General features: G+C 34.4%; 1 protein-coding gene across 1 annotated transcript; it reads left to right on the top strand.

Annotated features, from left to right (window-relative positions):
- Positions 1 to 537: 537 nt before the first annotated feature.
- On the top strand, positions 538 to 6,349 carry LOC125206503 (ABC transporter C family member 8-like). Its single transcript, XM_089061127.1, has 12 exons — positions 538 to 689; positions 927 to 2,827; positions 2,900 to 3,220; positions 3,294 to 3,380; positions 3,454 to 4,056; positions 4,141 to 4,305; positions 4,379 to 4,673; positions 4,762 to 4,976; positions 5,055 to 5,360; positions 5,434 to 5,497; positions 5,587 to 5,826; positions 6,101 to 6,349. The coding sequence occupies exons 1-12, from the start codon at positions 665 to 667 to the stop codon at positions 6,202 to 6,204; spliced, it is 4,326 nt and encodes a 1,441-aa protein (XP_088917253.1). The 5' UTR covers positions 538 to 664; the 3' UTR covers positions 6,205 to 6,349.
- The last annotated feature ends 9,752 nt before the right edge of the window (positions 6,350 to 16,101 follow it).

The raw sequence follows: 16,101 nt of genomic DNA, 5'->3' as shown, positions 1-16,101 counted from the left end.
AGCTAGTTGGGTCCATTTAGATATAGCATATCCCAACTCATCATTAAACTTATTTAGCCTTCCATTAAGTAATGACAAAATTACTTCTAACCCGAACTTTAATAATTGTTTGATAAATGAAAAATGAGATTATTTTAATCTATATTTTTTTATTAATAAAAATATAAAATTTAAAAGGTACAGTAGTTACTTTGATTGGATGTGCTGTGACTGAATCAAATCTCTTACTTTGAATATAATAATAAATGTTTTACTACTAATTAAGTGGATGGTGTGGGTAAAACTTGTGAATCAAATAGTAATAATTTAATCAAATTTAGAGGATGTTTGATGCAAATTGAACCAAACATTTATCACACAAATTCACATTCCCTCCTCAGTTACTGTTTCTGCCTGATCAGAATCTAACCATCGAAGTTAATTCTATTGATTTCAGTCAAAAAGGTGAAATTTCACAATCAGAATGTTTTTTTTGGTCGATTGAAAATATAATTTAAATGAAATGCCTCGTCAATTTATTTTCCCAACTTCCATATTTTACACAGCACGTTATTCCTGCAATCAAATCAAGTGCAAGTAGAGAATTCTCATTTGCTCATTTTGCACATATAAAAGCACCCCTTTATCTACAATTTGTGGTGCCAAAAAAAATTTCTTCAAAACAATGGCCTCCTCACTAGCTCTGTGGGGTAAGCTTTTTCTTGCTTCTTATAAATTTTCATGTCATTCTTCTAAATTTTCATGTTTTTCTATTGTTACATTTGATTGTTGTTTGCAAACTGCATGAAGTAATAGTAACCACAACAATATGCTACGAAGCTATTGTTTAAAATTTTGTACAATTCTTGTTCCATTTATGCATAGGGCTTGTTTGTTTTCAAGTTTGCATTTTTCTGATGAATTGCTGTGATTAATGATGTTCACAGGGGAAATTTCATGGTTGCATGAGGAAAGTTTGTCATCTTCTTTGAGAAGCATCATTGATTACTTCAATCTATTGGCTGCCTTTATCTTATTTGTGGTTTTGCTTGTGACAAGGAGAAGTAGCTTTAGAGAGAGGAGAAGAGATTGGTTTAGCATAGCAATTTTAGGGTGTTGTGCTCTTGTGAGCATAGGATACTATGGTGCTGCCTTAAGCGAAGAATCGAGTCGTTTAGTATGGTTTGGAAGGGGGCTCGTTTGGGCCACCTTAGCCGTTTCTGTGATAGTTCGGGGTTCGAGATTGATTGCTGTTGTGAAATCTGTTTGGTGGATTGTGTTTTTTCTCTTGATTTCAGCATTCAACATTGTGGAATTAGTGAAATTTCATGACATAGAGATTCTTGAAATAGCACCTTGGCTAGCAAATTTGTTGCTTTTGTTTTGTGGTTTGAGGAATCTTCAAGGGATTGTGTCTCATCAGCAAGTGTTGGATTTGGACAATAGCTTCTCTGAGTCTCTGCTGGTGAGAGCCTCAGGAAAGGGTTGTTTTGATTTAGACGATGCTTCGTTGTTAAATATACTGTTGTTTTCTTGGATAGATCCTTTGCTTAAGTTAGGTAGCTCCAAAGCACTAAATCTTGATGATATCCCTTCTCTTGGAACTGAGGATGAAGCCCTTTTGGCCTACAAGAGTTTTGGCGACGCGTGGTGCGTGTTACAGGAGGAAAAGGGCGCCAAAAACTCGACATTTTGGACTATTGCCAGAGTGTATTGGAAATGTATGGTGTTGGCTGGGATTTGTTTACTTCTTAGAACAGTTTGTGTTGTGGCAACTCCTTTGTTTCTCTATGCTTTTGTCAACTATTCGAATCTTGAGGAGAAGGATCTCGAGAAGGGTGTTTGCTTGGTGGGATTGTTGGTTGTTTTGAAGGTAGTCGAGTCTCTGTCCAACCGGCAGTTCTACTTTTATTCGAGGCGAATAGGGATGAGGATGAGGTCGGCTTTAATGGTGGCTGTCTATCAGAAGCAGCTCAAACTGTCTACATTAGGGAGGCAGAGGCATTCGACGGGTGAGATAGTTAATTACATCTCGGTTGATGCTTATCGTATGGGCGAATCCGTGATGTGGTTCCACGTCGGGTGGGCTTCAACCGTGCAGCTGTTCCTAGCCATTGGTGTTATCTCCTCTGTCGTAGGCCTAGGTGTGGTCCCGGGGTTAGTCCCTTTCGCGTTATGTGGGCTAATGAACGTCCCGTTTGCAAGGCTACTGCAGAAGTTTCAGACAGAGTTCATGGCTGCTCAGGACAAGCGATTGAGGTCTTTTTCGGAGATTCTCAACAACATGAAGATCATCAAGCTGCAGTCGTGGGAAACGAATTTCAAGAGGTTGGTTGAATCTTATAGGCAGAGTGAGTTCAAATGGCTGTCTGAAACTCAGTACAAGAAGACATATGGAGCAATTTTGTATTGGATGTCTCCAACCATTGTGTCGTCTGCCATTTTCTTATGGTGCGTGCTTTTCAAGAGTGCTCCGCTGAATGCTGGCACCGTGTTCACGGTCTTGGCTGCGCTCAGGACCATGTCTGAGCCGGTCAGGTTCATACCGGAAGCTCTGTCTTGTTTGATTCAGGTTAAGGTTTCGTTTGAACGGATCAACGTGTTCTTGATGGAAGACGAACTCAAACAAGACGACGTGCTAAGATGTGGTGAACGAGATTTAGGCCATAGTATTTGTATTCAAGGTGGTTGTTTTAGTTGGGATGCAGAAGCAACATCTTTGACGCTCGAGGAAATATCTGTTGAAGCGAGATGGGGGGAGAAGATCGCGGTCTGTGGGCCCGTGGGTGCGGGAAAATCCTCACTTTTGTATGCTATTCTTGGTGAAATACCGAAAACATCCGGAAATGTAAGTGTTAATTCTTCATTAATGTTTGCTTCTTCATAGATGTTGATTTGATTTGATTTCCTTTTCTTGCAGGTGAGTGTTCTCGGATCAGTCGCTTATGTTTCTCAAGGTTCGTGGATCCAGAGTGGGACGATTCGCGACAACATACTCTTTGGGAAGGCGATGGATAAGATCAGATACGAAGAGGCCATCAGAGCGTGTGCTTTGGACAAAGATATCGAAATTTTTGACTATGGAGATCTCACTGAGATAGGACAAAGAGGGCTGAACCTAAGCGGAGGGCAGAAGCAGCGGGTTCAGCTTGCTCGAGCTGTGTACAATGACGCGGATATATATCTCCTCGACGACCCTTTTAGCGCAGTAGATGCACACACAGCAGCAGCCCTTTTCAATGTAAGAAAACATAACCTCACTGTTATTGTGTGTTTAATAGAAAAATGTTTTTCGACAGCTCGTTTCGCTGCAGGACTGTGTGATGACTGCACTAGCAAAGAAGACGGTGATTCTCGTGACTCATCAAGTGGAGTTTCTCAATACCGTGGACAAAATTCTGGTAATTGTTTTGTTTATAATGAGTGTCTCTTTGTTGATTATGTTGAAATGATATCCTGAAATGATGGTTTTAGGTTGTTGAAGGAGGAAAAATCACTCAATCGGGTAGCTACGAGGAGCTTCTGGTCAGAGGGACGACCTTTGAACAGCTCGTGTTTGCTCACACAAGTAGCATAGGATCATTTGATGACACGTATGGTTCGAATCGGCATGAGCATTACGTAGAGCCTGCAAATCAAATAGAGGAGGCTGTCGATAAAGAGGAACGGGATGGGGGGAATGTGATGAATCCGAAAACTCAGCTGACAGAGGAGGAAGAGATAGGAGTTGGAGATGTAGGGTGGAAGGCCTTCTCACATTACATTCTCACATCAAAGGGATTGATCTTTGCATTCTGCTCTGTTGCAGCGCAGTGTGGCTTTGTGGTTTTCCAAGGTGCAGCAAGCTTCTGGCTTGCGTTGACAGTCCAAAATCTGGAGAAAAGCAGCGTTTACGTCGTTGGAATCTACACTCTGATATCCTTGCTCAGTGCTGTCTTTGTGTATTTCAGGTCACTCTTTGCAGTTCTGTTAGGACTCAAAGCTTCGAAATCCTTTTTCTCCGGCTTCACCAACTCCATCTTCAATGCTCCGATGCTCTTCTTCGATTCCACCCCTGTTGGGAGGATTCTAACGCGTGTATGACTCGCTCCCACACACCTTCTTCTCCTTTTGGTTTAACATACGCTGATTAAGCTGTTTTCACGCGTGTTTCTTGTTCAGGCGTCGTCTGATCTAAGCGTGCTCGACTTTGACGTACCTATGGCGTCCCAATTCGTTCTGGCATCCTTAGTTGAGCTTGTTGCGACAATAGGCGTTATGGCCTATGTAACATGGCAAGTTCTCATTGTGGGATTATTTGCTGTTGTGTCTTCAAAATACATACAGGTAATGATAGAAACCTCAAACTATAGTTTAAAGATCTGTTTTTTATCTTGTCTGAACTTCAATGTGGTGAAAGGGATACTACCAAAAATCCGCCGGCGAGCTGATGAGAGTCAACGGAACCACAAAAGCCCCGGTTATGAACTACGCATCAGAGACAGCTCTAGGAGTTGCAACAATACGAGCATTTGGAGTTTCGGACAAGTTCTTCTCGAACTACCTTAAACTTGTAGATAGGGATGCTAAGGTGTTCCTGTCCTCAAACGCGGCCTTGGAGTGGCTCGTATTGAGAACTGAAGCGCTTCAGAATCTTACATTGTTCACTTCTGCTATCTTTCTTGTGATTTTTCCGAATAGCTACATTGCTCCGGGTACTTGTTTCTCGTAATAATAACGCAAAGCTCTTCAAAATTTCCACCTTTTGGTGCTGATTTAGGCCGTTTTATGTTGCTGTCACAGGTCTCGTAGGGCTGTCGCTTTCTTATGCTTTCACGCTAACTGGAACGCAGGTGTTTCTGTCGAGATGGTACAGTAGTTTGGCTAACTACATCGTCTCTGTGGAGAGGATCAAACAGTACATGAACATAACGCCCGAGCCTCCAGCTGTCATACCAGATAACAGACCTCCAGCTTCATGGCCTCAAAAGGGTAGAATCGAGCTGGTCGAATTGAAGGTGAGGGACCGTGCACGTTTGTTTAGTGATTGTCATGATATGACTCGAAGGTGAGGAATCACGTATGTTTTTTTTCAGATACGCTATCGGCCTAATGCTCCAGTAGTCCTCAAGGGGATCACATGCACTTTCGAAGAAGGGAAGCGAGTGGGGGTCGTGGGAAGGACTGGGAGTGGGAAAACCACGCTGATCAGTGCTTTGTTTCGTCTCGTTGAGCCTCATGGTGAGCGGATACTTGTGGATGGGCTCGATATATGCTCTATAGGCCTTAGAGATTTGAGGCTGAAGCTCAGCATTATCCCTCAAGAGCCAACTCTGTTTAGAGGGAGTGTTAGAACAAATCTTGATCCATTAGGCCTTTACACTGATGATGAGATTTGGAAGGTGAATTCTATCATTAATAGTTTGATAACAATGTATTTATGTTTGGTTAATCTGATTGATTATTGATTTATAGGCCCTTGAAAAATGCCAACTTAAGTCAACAATCAGTGAGCTGCCAAAATTACTAGAATCTTCTGGTAAGACTAATGTAGCAAAAAAATGAATGGATAGAAGGATTGGTAGTGTCTGAGACTGGTTTGATTTGATTTAATTTGATTTGATGCAGTGAGTGGTGAAGGGGAGAATTGGAGCATGGGGCAGAGGCAGCTCTTCTGCCTAGGAAGAGTGCTTTTGAAGAGGAACAAGATCTTGGTTCTAGACGAGGCGACCGCCTCAATTGACTCGAACACGGATGCCATTTTGCAGAGGATCATCAGGGAGGAGTTCTCCGACTGTACAGTGATAATTGTGGCGCATCGCGTTCCAACTGTGATTGATAGCAACATGGTGCTGGTCTTGTCTTATGGTACGTTTTCTTTGTCCACTCATTATAGTCTTACTTTGTTGAATGTGGGTCCCACTTTCACAGATTAGTGTGATGAGTTAATAGAATATGAGACATAGCCGCAATATATACTAAAAGTGAAATAAGACTTCTGTTGGCGTTGGGGAGACCAAAATAACAAAATAAGACTTCTGTTGGCATTGGGAAAACCAAAATGACAAAATGAGACTTCTATTATCGGATGGAGGCAGTATGAGATTAGAACATACTATGAGGTTTGTTGAATTGTTTGCAGGGAAGTTGGTGGAGTATGATGAACCTTCAAGGCTTATGGAGATTAATTCCTCATTTTCAAAGCTTGTGGCTGAGTATTGGTCTACTTGTAAGAAGAATCACTAGTGCATTTTGTGTGTGTGTGAGAGAGTAGTATATAGTTTTCTTGTAAGTATTTATTTTTCAATCTTATTTTATTCATAGAAGCTATAGGCATAAATGATGATCCACTTACCACTTTATTATAACAAAAACAAGCACATTTTATTCACCTTTGGAAAGTTCAAATTCCAGCTCATATGCTGACAACTTTGATTCAATCAAATATAGACCTAAAATTAAATTCTAAAGTATAAAAAGCAAAATAATTAATAATTAGTGACTGATAACTACAATCTAAAACTTGAAAATACGAAATTAAGAAAATTATCAAGATTTGTGCTAATACATGTTTCGATTCTACGACAAAACTAAAGAGGCAGAAAGTATAGTAGTCACTTTCATGGGCCTAAATGTTTTTAATCGTTTATAAAATACTTCGATTAGGCCCATAGAGACTCTGATAACAATACATTGATTGATCGTTCTACTCCCTCCGTCCCACGAAATTTGTCTCATTTTATTATTTTTATCCATTCCACAAAGTTTGTCTCATTTAAAATCTTACCAAAAATAGACATTAATACACCCCACAATCTTCTCAATGTAGACCCTCCCTTATTCACTACATACCTCTATTTAATACAAAGTCAAACAATTTCTTAAAATCTGCATTGTCTCAAACTAGGAAAAATTTTGTAGAATTGACGGAGAAAGATGTTTCGTTCATATTGAATCTATTGTAATTCCATTCATGTACTCTTAAAACTACTTAAAATAAAAATTAATTGGTCGAACATAGTGAAAGTCACTCTTTAATTATTACTTTAATAATTATTTATGCAGTTAATTATTATCTATCACTCTAATAATTAACATCACAATCATTTTAATAGAATTGAGAACATAATTATGCGTTCTGACTCACCAAAGTTGAATACATGTAATTAATCTATTGGATAAAAAATAGAAATGAGGCAGCCTTTTACTTTTCAAGATTTTAATGAATCAAGATCTAAGTTGTGAACCTAAAATACATAAATATATAAGGAGCAGTTATTTCACGTGACTGTCAAAAAGAGTGACGAAAATTTGGTGAAATTTTGTTGGCTTTTTACATTTGGAATCGAATGTGTAACTTGTAAGTCCAATCATAATGGCATGATTCGACCAATAATTTATGAAGTTGTAGTCATCAAGTTTGCAACGTTGAGAATGACATGCTAGATAAAAAATTCCATCTCATAATAAGAATCCCTTTATCCACCCTTTATCCACCATTAAATGTTAAAAACTTCAAAAAAAAATAGCATTCACCATTAAATCTATCATTCCATTCGAGCAAAAATAAAAAGTTGAGATGCAAATTTTATTAGCACTTCTCGCTCATAGCACATTAAAATCTTTCGATTATAAAAAATAGTTTTATTTTTTTATCTGTCCACTAAAATTAGTCTTTGTCTATTTATTATACTAAAGTTTATCTTATTAAAAAAGTGGGTCTTATTTCCACTAAAAATATTTTTACTATTTTTTCTCTATTTTTCTCTTATTTTACTAATTTTGCATTAAAATCATGCATGCAGTCCATCACAAAGGTTATTAATTTTCTTTAATTGTGTATCCATAGGTCTTGCAAAATTTGTTTTTCATTCATTTACTCTAATGATGTATACCTTTGAGTTTACATCAAAATTATTTTAGAAGATTAGGAAACTTGTACATCAATGGGTCATTGTTACCATAAATTCTTGTTTTTTGTTCTATTTTGCGTCTTCATTACAAGTTTACCTTTGTGTCACTTTGTGCAATGGGTAAACATCAATCAACCGATAGAATATTGCAAATCGTAATCTTAAAATTATAACCATTCATATGTATTTAACATTCTCGTTTAGTTTGTATTAGCATTGAATTTTGATTAAGCTGATTTTCTTATAATCGAAAATGTATTTACATATTAAAAAATAATATATCGTACAAAAATCATACCAATAAGATAGTATTTAGTAGTAGCATATTTTCGATTTGATTTTTATGTTAGTTATGCGTTGTTTGGTTGTGGTTTTGATGCTGTTTTATACTTAAGAATATTATCAAAGCATATTGTATATTTATATATTATTAAATATATTTCTTAAAATTTTTCCGTCCACATAAAATTTTGCCCCACATAAAATTATCAAAGTACTAAAATTAGAATGACTGAACGGTGTAACTGTGTTATTGATAGAGAAATTTCATGAAATATGATTGTGTGCCAACATTATTTATCATAAAATCGACAAATATATAGATGTGGCAACTGGCAAGTCTCATCCAATTTAATTCAACGACAAAAACATTTATATTTGTGAACCCAAATTGGATTTCGACCTTTCTACAATAAAGGACAACATTAATTTCTCAGATTTTCTTATATGTTCGTACTATCATTTTTTTAGAAAGAGGGAACATCTTTTTTAGTTCACGAACTTTGCCAAAATATCATTTTAGGTCCGTGAACTTTGAAAATATCATTTCAGGTCCATCAACTATGGATTAATATCATTTGAAGTACTTTTTTACTATTTCCAAGTTTTTCTAGACGAAAATACCCTCGATACCTTAAAGGGTATATATTTTTAATAAACTTATCATATACTCATATTTTTTATAAATATCTTTACAATATATTTTTGATGAATTTTCTAAATATAATTTGACCTTCAATATTATCACTTAATTATGTGACATGCAAGTAAAATTGCTTCTTCAATTTTTATATTAAAGAATTTTAAAATTGAATAAAGAACTTTTCTTTAATAATAAAAAATTTAATAAGGATCTTTTCTTGCATGTCACTTAATTACAAAATTAAGTGATAATATTGAAGGTCAAATTATATTTTGAAAATTCATCAAAAATATATAGTAAAGATATTTATAAAAAATATGAGTATAGGATAAGTTTATTAAAAATATATACCCTTTAAGGTATCGAGGGTATTTTTGTCCAAAAAAACTTGGAAATAGGTAAAAAGTATTCCAAATGATATTAACCCATAGTTGATGGACCTGAAATGATATTTTCAAAGTTCACGCACCTAAAATGATACTTTGGCAAAGTTCGTAGACCAAAAAAGACGTTCTCTCTTTTAAAAAAGGTGCACATGGAAAACAGATTTGGAATATTAATGAGTTTGGTAGTAAATGTTACTGTGATCAAATAAAAGAACATATAAAAATAAAAGAAAGCTTATTTGATCTAGAAACTCTATTCTTTAATTGCTTTTTATGATGAAGTGAGACGCTAGAGTGTGTAATAATATGAGTAGAAATTATTAAAGTATTCCTATAATATGTAATACCTCCGTTCTTCAAATATTATATCATTTGATCTGACACAAGTTTTAAGAAGTGTAATTAGAAATTGAGTTGAAAAAGTTAGTGGATTGTAGGTCATACTTTTATATATTAATTTCATAATAAAAAGTGAGTATTAATGAGTTAGTGGAATATGAGGTCCACTACCAGAAATAGTAAAAAATGAAATGAGACAAACTTTGTGGGACATATGAAAATGAAAAAATAAGACAAATTTTTAGGGACGGAAGTAGTAACATATAACTTACTCGGTGAGTATTTTTGTTTTCTAATTATCTAACTATAATAGTTTTAAGAAAATAATGAATTTTAATCTACGTACTATAATTGAAAACAAATTAATCGATATTTGAGGAAAATGATGAATATATCATTTCAACTATATATGAGTTTATTTTCTAGTTTGATATACAATTAGGAACTTAAGCAATTTTTTAATTAGAGATCAACCAAGCTTAGAATGTATAAGTAATTTGATTAAATTGCTTATTAATGTTAATTAAGGTTGTCACACTATGCGCCGTTCGTTTGCTAGTGGGGTCCATATATATGACAGAATATCCCGACTCAACATTAAAATTTATTTAACATTCCATTTATTCGATAATACTTTCTCCATCTATTAAATAATGACCAAATTACACGGAACAAGTTTTAATAAATTGTTTGTAAATGAAATGATTGGTACTTAATTATTGCAAATTAGCTACTACTATATTTTTATTAATAAATAAATATAAATGATTAAAAGTCACGTTATGAATCACTAACTCAACATATGCACACGTTTAAAACAATTATTTCGATTGGATCAGTGTGTCTTGATTTTAATTTAGTAGTAATAATAAAAATGTTAAATATATAACTACGTGGAGAATAAAAAAAATACACAAATCAATTAATCAAATTTAAGGATGCTTGATGCAAATATAACATATATTTATCCCACAAACATCACAAATTCACAATCCCTCGGTAAATGTCAGAATTGAGGTAAATTCAATTGATTTCATTCAAAAATGGTGAAATCACAAAACCAGAAATGTTAATTTATTTATTTCGGTTGATTTAAAATGTAATCTGTATTCAAATCCAGTCAATTCATCTTCTTAATTTCTCAACTTCCATATTTTCCACATTCTTTTCTATGCACATATAAAAGTTGAAAGTAGAGAATTTTGATTTGCTCATTTCACATATAAAAGCACCCCTTTACCTACAATTTGTGGTGTAAAAAAAAAAAACTTCAAAACAATGGCCTCCTCACTAGCTTTGTGGCGTAAGCTTCTTCTACATTTTCATCACATTCTTCTAAACTAATCACATTCTTCTACGGCCTCGAGGATCATCATGGGATTCTTTCCCTTATAGCCGGTCGTGTAGGCCCCTTTCAGACAGTCGGACAGTTCTTCCACTCTCAATGCATACAATCTATGCTGCCTAACATCCCGGGAACCCATGCTGCTCCCCGTGCATCTGCATCAGATCCTGACAATCTTGGGGGATAGGGCTTCGAAGGTACTGATCACGGAAAATTGCAATCACGCCCTGACAGAAATACATCAGATATTCCAGGGCTGTCGACTCATCGATGTGGAGGTACTCATCCCACATGTCCGCCGCACCTGCGTAGGCCAACTGCCTGATTGCCGCCGTGCACTTTTGAAATTGGGTGTGGCCGGGTCTGCCAGCCGCATCGTGCCTGAAGCGGAAACACAGATATCACTGCTCCAAAGCGTCAACGATACGCTTAAACAGCTCCCTGCGCATTCTAAAACGCCGCCTGAACAGGTTGGCCCCAAACCGTGGGTTCTCTGAGAAGTATTCGTCATATAGCCGCTGATGTGCAGCTACATGATCCCGATCAATCACTGTTCGGCGGTGGACAACGGGTCGAGGGCGAGGTACCGCCGGCTGCAAGGCCCTTTGCATGTACCGCTCCATCTCGCGGTTCATGTAGGCCTCCAATGCCTCGTTCATTCGCCGTTCGTACTCCTCAGCATCCCCACCACTACTACCACCCGCGTTACTCATTTCGCCTGGTTGTTCTTGTACATAAATTTAGATAGAGAGAAAACTCGTTAAAACAAGTGGTGCAAATGAAAATGACGTGAAAATCGCGAATATATAGTGTTTCAAAAAAAAAAAAAAAAAAAAAAAAATTGCGCTGGTCGATCGCTTGCCGAGCGGCTGGAAATCGGCGTGCGCTCACCTAATTTCTTGCCGAAAGTGCTGGCCGGTTGCAATAGTTCGGCTAGCCGACCGGCTAGTGCCGCGAATCGGCTAGCCGGTGGGCTATCCGCTATTGGAGATGCTCTAATAACTAATAACTTTCAATTCTTTGTATTAAAAATATCAACACAAATACATAATTATATCAATACAACATGTAAATTTAAATATCAACACAAAGTCAAGAGTTTATCAACATAAGAATATTGATAAATTTATGTCTTTGTATTGATATTTTTTAACACACTAAATTAATACTCCCTCCGTTCTACAGTAACAGAGGCGTTTCGTTTTGAGCACTCATTTTGAAAAAATAATACTCCCTCCGTCCCGCTTAAGATGACACGTTTTCCTTTTTAGTTTGTCCAAACTAAGATGACACATTTCCTTTTTTGGTAACTCTCTCTCCAATTAATACACTCGACCACTTTTTCTCACTCCTATTAAAATATTCATCTTTATTTATTTCTCTACTTTAATACTTACACACACATTCTCTCTCTCCAATTAAACATTTTAACCAATAACTCCTAAAACCCTGTGCCGGCTAAGCAATGTGTCATCTTAGCCGGGACGGAGGGAGTAATAAATAGTTAAAGTGGAGAAATAGTAAAGTAAGAGAGAGAATATTGTAGATAAGACTCTTCACTACATTATTCTCTCTTTTACTTTACTCTCTCTCCACTTTAACTATTTATTATTATTTTTTTAAAACGAGAGCTCAAAACGAAACGCCTCTATTACTATGAAACAGAAGGAGTATTAGTTATTAGTTATTACTATAAATTAGTTAGTATTTGATCACACACCATAGTTAATATGCTAAGAAGCTCTTGTTTATAATTTTGTACTACTACAATTCTTGTTCCATTTATGCATAGGGCATGTATGTTTTCAAGTTCACATTTTTCTGATGAATTGCTGTGATTAATGATTTTCACAGGGGAAATATTTGGTTGTTGTGCTCTTTCCTCGAATTTGCTTATTAATTAAAGCAGACTTCAACCTTCAACTCTTTTTGGCAATATATCAAGCAGTTGGCGTGCAACATTTTCCATGCTTTCGCTCAGCCGATCCCTCCAAAAATTCCATCCTTTTCTTTTTCCTGATTCTCTCGATTATCATTCATCAACCAAAAAGGACTCCAAAACCCAGCGCCAATCTATCAGAATTCGGCGCACCCAAAAAAAACCCTCTGGATTTTGAAGCTTGAATTCGAATTTTCCCTCCAAAATATCGAGGTGATTGCTGAGTCAGCGTGAAGTTTTGCTGGATTTGGGCTTTTCTTATAACTGTGGGCCTAAATGTAACTGCTTTGTTATCCAATTCAATCAAATATAGACCTAAAATTAAATTCGAAGTATAAAAAGCAAAATAATCAATAATTAGTGACCAATAACTAAAATCTAAAAACTAAAATTAGAAAATATGAATTTAAGAAAATTATTAGGACTTGTGATATTACAGCGAAAGTCGCTCTTTAATTGTTAGCTAGTAAGCTAATTATTACTTTAATAACTATTTATGCAATTAATTATCATCTAATCACTCTAATAATTAACATCATAATCATCTTAATAGAATGGAGAACGTATTGTGCGTTGTTCTGACTCACCAAAAGTGTTTTTTTTTTCCACCAAAATTTGATTACATATAAATTGATATTGGATATAAAATGGAAATGAGACGGCCTTTACTTTTTCAAGATTTTAATGAAGCTTGTGAACCTAAACAATATAATATATATAAGGTCATAATCACTCATAAGGTGAAGTTCTTCCACGTGACTGTCATATTTGGTGACATTGTTGGCTTTTTACATTTGGAATCGAATGTGTCACTTGGAAGTCCAATTATAATGGGATGATTCGACCAATAATTTATGAAGTTGTAGTAAGCAAGTTTGCAACGTTGAGAATGACATTTTAGATTAAAATTTCCATCTCATAATAAGAATCCCTTTATCCACCGTTAAATGTCAAAAACTCCATCTCATATGCTATAAGAATCCCTTTATCTACCATTAAATGTCGAAAAACTTCAAAAATAACATGTACCATTAAATCTATCATTCCATTTGAGTGATTTATCTAACACTCAACAACAGTACTAAAAAAACAAATAAATGTTGCAAGACAAATTTTATTAGCACTTTTCGCTCACAGCGCATTCAATATGAAAAATAATTCTAATTTTTATCAGTCTACTAAAATTAGTGTCAATCTATTTATTACTAATCTTATTAAAAAATGGGTCTTATTTCCACTAATAATATTTTTAGTATTTTTTTCTATTTTTCTCATTGTTTATTAATTTTGCATTAAAATCATGCGGTCCATTATGAAACTATTACTCCCTCCGTCCCGGATAATTCGGGTCACTTTGACCGGACACGGGTTTTAAGAATTGTAATGAAAAGTGAGTTGAAAAAGTTAGTGGAATGTGGATCCTACCTTTATATATTAGTTTTATAATAAAATGTGAGTAGGAATGAGTTAGTGGAATATGAGGTCCATTATAAAAAATGATAAAAGTGAAATGGGACAAATTATGTGGGACGAACCGAAATGAAAAATTGGGACGAATTATCCGGGACAGAGGGAGTAATTTTCTATAAATGTGTGCCCATAGGTCTTGCTATTCATTCATTTACTCTAATGATTTACCTTTGAATTTACAGCAAAGTTATTTTAGAAGAGTAGGAAACGTACATCAATTTTATGTCAATTAGTTTAGCTTTATGTCAATTAATGCAACGGGTAAACGTTAATCAACCGATAGAAATTAGAATATTGCAAACATCGTAATCTTAAAATTATAACCATTCATATGTAACATTCTCATTTAATTTATATTAGAGTGAACTACACAAATGGTCCCTGGACTATGGGTTTATCTCGCCTATAGTCCCTGGACTTTAAAAATATCGCCAGTAGTCTCTGGACTAAGGGTTTATCTCGAAATTGGTCATTTTGGCTTTTTTTGGTACGAAAATACCCTTTGATATTATTTTGGGGGGTTTGGGCAATTTGGTCTTTTTACACTTTTAACATTTTAAATCTGATATTATTTTAGTTATGTACTAACTTTGATATTATTTCAAAATTATCATTCTTCTTCCATTTTGTTATCCTTCACTGAATTTATTTTTTTAATTTCAATATTAGATTTTATTTTACAAAATTTTAAATTTTATTTTTTAAATATCAATAAATTTTTTTAATTATAAAAATTATTAAATAGCAAAAATTAATAGTTATAATCAATATTTGATAGTGTATAGTACTATGTAATCAATAAGGTATGACAACGCCTTAGTTTTAATCAATATTTAAATATCTTTAATCATAAATAGATTATATAACACAATTTATTCTGAAATAAATATGCATCTAATGTAAGACTAATATAATTTTTTTTTATTAATTTGAAAACAATCAAAATTTACTAGAAAATTTTAACAAAAATACTCCTATATAAAAATTTTAAGTAGGATCAAATTTTTAATTTTTAGTCAACTTCATAATATTTAATCACAAGCAATTATAACAACCGAACGGAGGCTAAATAGAATAACTCTTATTTTTCCATCATGATTAATATTATTTTTCTGTACTTCTTCAATTCAATTGAATATTATATTAAATAACAAAAATTAATAGTTTTAATCAATATTTATAGTGTCCATGAATTAATAGTTTTCATTAAAAAATTTATTGATATTTAAAAATCTAAATATTAAATTTAATTTTATAAAATTAAATCTAATATTGAAATAAAAAAAATTCAGTGAAAGATAACAAAATGAAAGAAGAATGATAATTTTGAAATAATATCAAAGTTAGTACATAACTAAAATAATATCAGATTTAAAATGTTAAAAGTGTAAAAAGACCAAATTGCCCAAATCCCCCAAAATAATATCAAAGGGTATTTTCGTACCAAAAAAAGCCAAAAGGACCAATTTCGAGATAAACCCTTAGTCCAGGGACTACTGGCGATATTTTTAAAGTCCAGGAACTATGGGCGAGATAAACCCATAGTCCAGGGAACATTTTTGTAGTTCACTCTGTATTAACATTGATTCCTCTGTGACATCATGTTGCTACCAATAAATCCAACTGTGATTTTTTGTTAAGCCGATTTTCTTATAATCGAAAATGTATTTACAAACTAAAAAATAATAGTATATCGTACAAAAATCATACCAATAATTTGATTTTCATGTTAGTTATGCGTTGTTTGGTTGTGGTTTTGATGCTGTTTTATATTTAAGAATATTTTCAAAGCATATTGTATATTTATAATTTGTTAAATATATTTACTT

The sequence above is a fragment of the Salvia hispanica genome, chromosome 6 (assembly GCF_029641045.1).
Source record: "Salvia hispanica isolate PSC_SH4W2 chromosome 6, Shi_PSC_v1, whole genome shotgun sequence".
NCBI lineage: Eukaryota > Viridiplantae > Streptophyta > Magnoliopsida > Lamiales > Lamiaceae > Salvia > Salvia hispanica.
Note: the sequence above shows the minus strand (reverse complement) of the source record. Positions and strands in the feature narration are given on the sequence as shown.